This window comes from Puma concolor, chromosome B3, assembly GCF_028749965.1.
Source record: "Puma concolor isolate L17-30 chromosome B3, mPumCon1.1.hap2, whole genome shotgun sequence".
NCBI lineage: Eukaryota > Metazoa > Chordata > Mammalia > Carnivora > Felidae > Puma > Puma concolor.
In genome coordinates, this window is record NC_141672.1 from 6,348,395 (window position 1) to 6,357,037 (window position 8,643).

Sequence of the window (8,643 nt, forward strand, 5' to 3'; positions counted from 1 at the left end):
CATACTGGCTCCTCGGCGGACAATTCCTGGCAGCCAGCACCACTGACGCCTGGCGGAAGAGGGTGAGGTCAGGCCATTTTTGTCGGTGTCCCCCTCCCCAACACACACACACACACACACACACGCAGAGTTCCAATTCCGACTTGGCCAGGTCCAGGCGCCGGGATGGTCCCTCAGACACCATGCGGGGGGGGGGGGGGGGGGGGAGGGGGCACACTGCCGTCACTCACAATCTACCCCAGGACCCCAGGACAGCCAGACGTGCCCAGGATTCTCCACGGAGGTGCTTGGCAGATAAGGGATCCACGGGCCACTGCCGTGCCGTGTCTTAGGCAACAAGCCGCAGCTGGAGGGGCCAGACCGGGATACACAGGCTCCTGAGCCTCTGGGCTCCTGCCCAGGACCCTCCACCTGCTGCTTCCACGAAGCCACCACCAAGTCCTCACTGCACACCCGGCACCAACAGATAGGCTTTCACCCGCCGGCACAGTGAACCTTCCCAACCACCTGTGGGTGAGGAACTATTACCACTGTCCCTTTTTTCACTTACGGGTTCTGAGCCTCAGAGATGTCCACCCCAGAGCTCGTCTTCAACCGGAAGGAGCCAAGGGTGGCCAGGCAGGGGCACAGGCAGCCAGTCCCCACCAGACCCCTTGCCCCGGGGAGGGCAGGGGCACGTGAGCAGACCCCAGTATCCGAGCACCCCTCTGCCTTTGCGTCCCTGGCCGTTTCCAACCTAGAGGATTTGGGGACCCGCGGGGGAGCCTGCCTTGTGCAGGCAGGCCGGGGGCTCAGAACTTCCTGGAGGTCTCAGACCTTTGGGGAATCAGATGGCAGCTGTAGGCTCCCCCACCCCGGATCAGTGTTCACACACACTCGTTTGCATGCGGTCGTGGGGGCCCATGGCACCCTGAGCCCACTGAGGAGCCCAGTCCAGACCCTGCCGCACTGTGGGGGTGAGCTCCGCACCCCCCGCTGGTGGCGGGAGGGGTTTGCAGCGGCCACAGCCCCCTGCTCTAGCCCCATCGGGAAGGCAGGGGGTGCAGCAGAACTTAGCTTTGTAAGTCCAGTTCCCCTTCCAGGAGCACGGCCCTCCCCCGCCCCCCCCCCCAATCAGGCATCAGGCTGGGAGGAAGGGGGTCCAGCCCCACAGCTGCCTGCAGCCTGGGGTGGGGGCGCCCGGTGCCCTCAGCGACCAGGAGCTTTGGCTCTGCAACCGGAGACGCGGTGGGTAAATATAGCACTGCCACTCACCGGCCGAGGGGCCCTCGCCGTCCGACATGGTGCAGGAGACGGGCGGGCAGCCGGCCACCAGCCTGCGGGGACGCTCAGAGCCGTCAGTGGCTGTCACCCACCTGGTGGGGCTTGGGGCTGCCGGGCCTGCTCTGCGTCCAGTCCCCAGGCAGCGTCCCGCCCCAGCCGGCCCGGCTGCCCCCACCGCCCCCCCATGCTGGGCTGGGCAGATAAGAACTCGCTCCAGAGCCAGGAGCCCGCGGGATTGGTGGATAAATCTGGGCACTGCCCTCCCCTGCCCTGGGCCTCTCCCGGGCTGCCTCGGAATGTTTCCTGCGAGGCTGCTGCACCCCTGGGTGCTCGGGCAGTCCCCAAGAGCCCAGCCCCAGCCCTGGAGACCCCAGAACGCCCACAGCCTCCTCTCCCTGGGAATGGTTCCACCCGGCCAGTGAGTGGCTTTTACGGCCAATGGAGGAGACGACGGAGGGATGCCCCCACTGAGTCCGTGGTTGTCGTCTTAGCTCTCTGGAGCGGCCACGACCCACCCAAGGCCACCCGGCCAGTTTGGGGTGTGACCAGAGCTGGACTCTGGAGCCCGACTGTCTGTCTCCAAGGCTACGGGAAGGCGTGGCCCTTGCCTTCGTTGGGCAGACCAAGAGCAGCCACTTTTGGGCACCTTGTGGGGTGCTGGCTGCTCCACATGTGCTGGGGGTGCTCTGGGGGGGGGGTAGAAATGGATCTCTGGGGGCAGCCATGTGACTCAGGGTCGGGCACAGAGTGGGTCCTCAGGAAATACCGGTTGGGAGAACACATCTCAACAAACACTTAGTGTACACTTGCCGTGTGCTTGCCTAAGAGGCAGGGTGGTCCTTCTCTTGGGTCCCCACAAGGGCCTGGGCCAGAGACCAGGGCAGGGAGGCAAGTGGGAGGCTCTGGGCTCAGTTCCCAGAGGCATCATGCCAGGGCTGGGCGTCGCTGAGCCCCCCAGGGCTCCAGGTCTACCCAGTTCTGCACGCAGGGCCTAGAAGGAGTAAAGTGGCTTAAAGAGAAGGAGAGAGGGTGGTGATCGACCCCAATCGGAGAGATACGGGAGGGCTTCCTGGAAGATCTGGCATTTGAGTTATGCCTCTGAGGAATAAGCAGGTTTTTTCAGGGGAAGAGAGGGCATTCCGGGAATAGAGACCAGCAGGTGCATAGAAGAGCACCAGGAAAGCTCAGCTGGGACTGGAGGGTGGCAGGTGTCCCCGGCAGGGGCTGGAGGTGATGATGATCCCGAGGACAGGTGGTTGACATTTGTGGAAGGGGTGGCATCCAAGGCTAGGGAAGTCAAGGGAGGCTTCTTGGAAGAGGGGGCAGACACTGTGCTTAAGGGTCCATGAGCCTCCAGAAGATGCGAGGGGCAGGAAACAGCATTCAGAGGCCCAGCAGCTCTTCAAAGGCACTGAGGCCTTGGGGCGCCTGGGTGGCTCAGTCGGTTGAGCGTCTGACTTTGGCTCAGGTCATGACCTCATAGTTCCTGAGTTTGAGCCCTTCATTTGGATCCTCTGTCCCCCTCTCTCTGCCCCTCCCCCACTCTGCTTTCTCTCAAAAATAAAACATTCAAGAAGAAGAAGAAGAAACAAACAAACAAAGGCACTGATGCCTTTCCCAGCTCAGACACCCGGGGAGTGAAGACAGGGGAGCCCAGGCCACCATGTTTCCGAAAGAACTGTCTTTTGGAGATGGGTGGGGGACAGCTGCAGTCACACAAACTGTCAGAGGTGATAGCAAAGGAATTCAATCCCTATACGGTGGTTCCAGGCCTCCGGGCCTTTGCCTGTGCTGTTCCCTTGGTCAGGAATTCCCTGTCCTCCCCCCATCTCCTCCCCTGTGAAGCCTTGTCTGGCTGTCCCTGAAGGTGGGCCAGGCTCCCCTGTGTTCTCCACAAACAGACCTCATTGTGGCCAGTGCCTGACCCTGGTTTTGTCCACCTCCTGCTGTCTGATAGTGAGCTCACTGTCACTGGAGGGATGTAAGCAGGGCTAGACAGCCACTGGACGAGGACACAGTGAAGGGAGTTCACTGTGGGGTTAGATTAAATGGTTTGGGGGCCCCTCGAGGGTGACCAGCTTGTGCTGGTTTCCCTACTTCAGCCCTGAAAGTCCTACCTGCACCCTGGGAGCCCTCGATCAGAGGCAAACCAGGACTGGGGGCCATCCTGGGTCCCTCCTGAGGTTTTTACGTGACAAAAGACAAAAAAAAAACAAAAAACAAAACAAAAAAAACAAGAGGAACTATCTCTGGAACCTCACAGTCCCACCCCTTCCTCCCCAGGATTTCCCTCCCTCCCCCCTCCTAACTCGATTCCAGGTGAGCTCTCTGGGAATGGAAAGGCAGCGGCCCTGTGCCTTGGGCGGGTGTGGGCAAGAAGCTGATGCGAGGGGCGCCTGGGTGGCGCAGTCGGTTAAGCGTCCGACTTCAGCCAGGTCACGATCTCGCGGTCCGTGAGTTCGAGCCCCGCGTCAGGCTCTGGGCTGATGGCTCAGAGCCTGGAGCCTGTTTCCGATTCTGTGTCTCCCTCTCTCTCTGCCCCTCCCCCGTTCATGCTCTGTCTCTCTCTGTCCCAAAAATAAATAAATGTTGAAAAAAAAAAAATTAAAAAAAAAAAAAAAAAAAAGAAGCTGATGCAAGTCAGCAAGGAGAGGGGAGGAGAGGAAAGGGCCTCAGGGCCTCCCCACCTGCTAAGTGGGAGGAGTCTCACCTGCCAGGGTTTGAGGACTGATGGAGATAGGAGATAACGAAGCAGCGACAGGGCCACCAAATCTCCGCAGGTGGCAGCGACATCCCCAGGGAGGGGCGGGGCCGGGGGGGGGGGGGCGCTGGAACCCACCTGCAAGCCCTCCACTCAGCACTCAGCTGTCCCCCCCTACCCCGGGCGGGGTCAGACCTGCTCTGCTGGGTGGCCTTGCGCAGGTCCTGGCCCCTCTCTGTGCCTCTATTTCCACATCAGCAGAGCATTTACGAGCACCTCCTATGTACTTGGCCCTGGGCCGGGCTGGGGGCAGGGGGAACCCACGAGGCGTGCCCGGTCCCATGGGGCCACGCTCGGGTCTTGTCTCCTGCAGCACCTGCTCTGGGCTCCCTGGGATGAGCTGGGTCCACAGAGAAGCACACGTGAACTCACCTCAGGGCACCCCTCGAGACTGCCAGTTGCGCGGTCCAGGGTGGCACGGGTGTGCCCAGTGCTGGACACACAGCGGTGCTGCAGCAAGAGCCCCCCCGACCCCAAGCCACCTGGCGCCCCAGACAGAGCCCCTCACCTCAGCCACTGCCGGGTGCACTGCAGGACCAGGGCCGGGAGGAGCACCCTGTCAGTGTCACAGGGCCTGGGTTGGATGCCACTCTGCCAGCCCCCCTCGGCTACTGGGACAAGCTGATCCTCGCCTCGGTTTCTCATCCCAAAATGGGAGACTGTGAAGAGGCTGAGCACCAGGGCCCAGAAGCCTCGGAGGGGCCGTCCGCCCACCCCCCCACCCCCGCAGCCATCAGTGCGTCCGCCCCGGGGTCCCACCCAAACAGGCCTCCCAGTGTCCAGCCGCTAGAGCTGACCTCCTGTGTGCAGGCCACCTCCCCTTCCTGTCCCCGGCCCCGAGTACCTTCCTGTTGTTTTCTATGGTGGGAACACGTGTTGGGGGAAAAAAACAACTTGGTTTCTCTGCTCCGAGGTCCCTGCAGCAGCTCTGGGCCGCTGCGTGCGTGTGCAAACGCATGTGACAATGCACATGGGTGCACACAGGCGTGTATGGCGGTGGGTACGTGTGTGGGGAAAGTGTGTGCACGTGAGAATGTGCAAGCGCATCACAGGTGTGGGTTGGTACAAGTGAGCGTGTGTGTGTGCACCTATGTGCATGGGAGCACGTACGTGTGTGTAGTGGGGTGTGGAAGAGCGTAGGGGAGTGTGGATGAGTGTGCACGTATTCCTGGGTGAGCACGTATGTGCACGTGCAGGGGAGTGTAAACACGTGGGGCACGCATGTGCCCCCGTGAGCTTGTGTACGTGTGTAAGAACGTGTATGTGCCTGTGGGGGCTGTGTACACATGTGGGTGTACCCTCTGGCTCCTGAGAGCACATCCTGTATCTCTGACCTCGAAGCCAGCTGTCCGTGTCCCTGGCATGGTGCTGGCCGGCCCCTGGGGCTCACAGCAAGTGTCTGTCTCTTTGTTCAACTGCCTGAGCGAGATGTGAGCACAGGTTCAAGGGGGGCGGGGGAGTGCAGGAAAGGCGGGCCACGGTGGCCAGGGCAAGCATGAGGGTCAAGGGGGACCCCTCTGAGCAGTGTCATGCAGACAGACGCCTGGAGGGTGAGCCGGCAGCCCAGGCAGGAGGCGGGTCAGGTGCAGCGCAGAAACAGGGCTGGCAAAGTGGTCGGGGCGCTGCGGGAAGGGACAGTGGTGGGCGATCCGGTGAGAGGCGCAGGCGGGCTGCTCGTGGGGCCTCTGAAGTCTGCAGGGGTGCAGGTTGCTTCAAGGGGAACAGGGCAAGAGGGGTGCACATTTATTGTGCATCAGTGGGGCCAGCTCTGAGCGGGGCCCCTTTCAGGCCCTGCCTTACACCCCCCGCCCCACCTGCCCCTACACTGCACAGCCAGCCATCTCTGCTGTTGAAAGGAGGGTGCCCCAGGAAAGGAGCTTCAGGGCTGGCCCCACCAAAGGCAGGAGCGGCTCCCCAGCCTGGTGGGGCCAGGGAGGAGGCCCACGCCCCGCCCGCTGGCACCTGTTCACTCCCCATTTGCACAGATACCAGCTAGGTCTCAGGAGCCCCAGTAACTCCTCCCTGCTGGAGACCCGGTCTTCCTGGGCCTTGGGTCCCCCCCATAACAGAGGGAGGAAAGTTTTTTTCTAATGTTTATTTATTTTTGAAAGAGAGAGACAGCATGAGCAGGGGAAGAGCAGAGGAGACACAGAATCTGAAGCAGGCTCCAGGCTCTGAGCTGTCAGCACAGAGCCCAGCGCGGGGCTCGAACCCACGGACTGTGAGATCATGATCTGAGCCGAAGTCGGTGGCTCAGCCGACTGAGCCCCCCAGGCGTCCCGGGAGGAAACTTTTGAACAAGGAGCTTCCCCTGGGACTTTGGTGGCTACGACCCGAGGAAGGACAGCGGATGTCCACACTGGGTGGACCACACCTCCTGGGCCTGTGACCTTGGGCAGGCCATCTAGCCTCCCAGGGGTCGTGGGAAGGACGAGGCTGTGCTGTGCTGCAAGGGCCTGGCACCAACAGGCCTCACGATACTTCCCAGGCCTGTCCGCTGCCTGAGGTGAAAACAGACACTTCCTTACAGCTCAGGACACAGCCCACAGCCCCCAATACATGTAGCCTGAGACACACAGACGTGGACACTGAGACCCACACGGGAGAGACGGATACACGGTGACAGAGAGACCACAGAAACACAGAGATCGATGGAGGGAGAGACACAAGTGGGCACCCGTGTGCACCACTCCCGTGCATCTCTGGGAGCTGCTTTCCCACACCCAGCGGCTCCCACCCCGCCCAGGCCCCCTAAGCTGAAGGCCACCTGGGAGGCCTTGGATAAGCCTCCCAGCCTCCCAGCCAGGAGAGAAGCTCAGGGGCCCGTCCAGACGCACTCGGTGTCCCTAGGGTGAGGGCGTGGGCAGCCCCTGGGTCCTTTGAGCAACACCCTCACTTCTGGGTGGAGGCCGAGGAGCCACTGTCACTTGGGGTGAGGCGTGGGGCTGCCGGGGATGCCCTGGCCTCCTCCTCAGGCTCCAGGGCTCACAGCAGGGGGGAGGCCCCCAGGGAGAGTGAGGTCCCGCCCCTCGGGGCCGGGATTACAGTACAGTGGGCTCAGGGCCGACTGCAGTGGGCGCTCAGTGGTGAGCTGGTGGCATCGTCAGTGTCATTGTGGCTAATACCTTGGACTCCTCCTCACCTGGGGTCCCAGGCCACGCAAGGGGCTTGGATAAGGGCTCTCCCCGTGGGCTGGGGTTAGAAGAGCCCCACCAGAGTTGCTGTCGTCATCCCCCACAGCCCCCCAAAACTGAGACCGGCAGAGAAGCTGGGCCCAGACAGAGGGAGCAGGGAGGGGAGGCTCGTCCCTTGCCCTTGCCTGCCCAGCACTGACCCAGGGACCCTCCACATCCCACCTTGGGGGCCAGGCTCCTGCACGGAAGGCCCCAGTGCCCCCCACGCCCCTCCTGGCCTGTCTTGAGGCACATGGAGCCTCTTCCAGGGTAGGCCTGGGACTTGGGCATGGCAGGGTGGGGGTTGCTGTTGAGCCTTGCCTAAGGCAGGGGGTTCTGGGGTGCCCCCTCAGGGACCTGCAGACTCGCCCCTAGCTACTCAGGCTGCCTCCCGCTGGTGGTGACCACTCTTCCTCGCTGGCCCTCGGTCTGGCCCGCTGGCAGGGACTACCCAAGGTAGGCAACATCCAGAGGGTGACCACAGGTTTCCCTAAGCAAGGAGGAAGTTCAAGGGGGACGTGTTCTGGGAGGCACAAATGTTTCCAAAGCTCCAGGCCAAGGGAGGGCCTTCACTCCATCTGTACCCACCCAGCCCTGATTCAGAGAAATGGCCCTCCAGTAGCAAGTCTCCCCCACTTGCCAGAAATACCCCTAGTGTCTGCCCCCTCCCCCTAGGGCTATTTATAGACTTGCAGACAGAGATGCCCAAGGCTGTCTGGAGCCCAGGGGTGAGGTCTGGGCAGACATGTGGATTTAGGTCATCCACCCCAGGGGGGTGAGAACCGCCTTTGCGTCACACACTCATCGGGAAGCCTGCTTAGGATGCGGGATTCTTGCCCCAGAGGAAAACAACATCCCTGCAGAGGGGCTGAAATGTGGGAAGAGCCGCTGGCTTGAGCCCCCTCTTGCCCCTGCCCTGAGGTCCCCCTCCAGGTGGCCATCCTCCCTGTCGCTGATCACCCAGGAAATACACACATACACTGTTTCTGGGGTCCACCGGGGCTGGACCTACCAAACCCTGGGCCAGTATAAAGGACACCACACCCGATTAACCTGCCCAGGTGGGTGGCTAATTGTGGCCCTCCGCCCACTCACGTCGGCTGCCCCTGAGGCCCAGCAGGGTCACTAGGTGACTCCAGAGCCAGACTCCTGTCCTCAGGCGCAGAGCAGAGAAGAAAACCTCCCACCTCCCACAGCTGGGACAGCTTCTCACCCCCAGCCCAAGTTCGCGAGGCTCCCAAGGCCGACCCCCAGCGAAGGCTGGGCCACAAGCCACCCCGAGGACCCCTCATCACCAGCCTCCAGGGCCCCGGGGCAGAGGACACTGGAGGTGGCTTCGGTTCAGCCAAGAGCGTGTTCAGTGTTACAGCAGCTCAGCCCTGAGGAGTCAGGAGGCATCCCCCAGCCCTCCCAGCCCGGGAGGCAGCCCCCTGCACCCCTGCCCGT

At 62.2% G+C, this 8,643-nt stretch overlaps 1 protein-coding gene across 1 annotated transcript in view; it reads right to left on the reverse strand.

Moving 5' to 3' along the window:
- The window catches only part of EML1 (EMAP like 1), a 185,287-nt gene extending 183,830 nt beyond the window's left edge, over nt 1-1,457 (reverse strand). Inside the window, exon 1 of the mRNA XM_025919403.2 lies at nt 1,255-1,457. Within this exon, the coding sequence (XP_025775188.1) occupies nt 1,255-1,282 (28 nt within the window). The 5' untranslated portion in view covers nt 1,283-1,457. The remainder of the gene's footprint in view (nt 1-1,254) is intronic.
- Between the last annotated feature and the right edge of the window lie 7,186 nt (nt 1,458-8,643).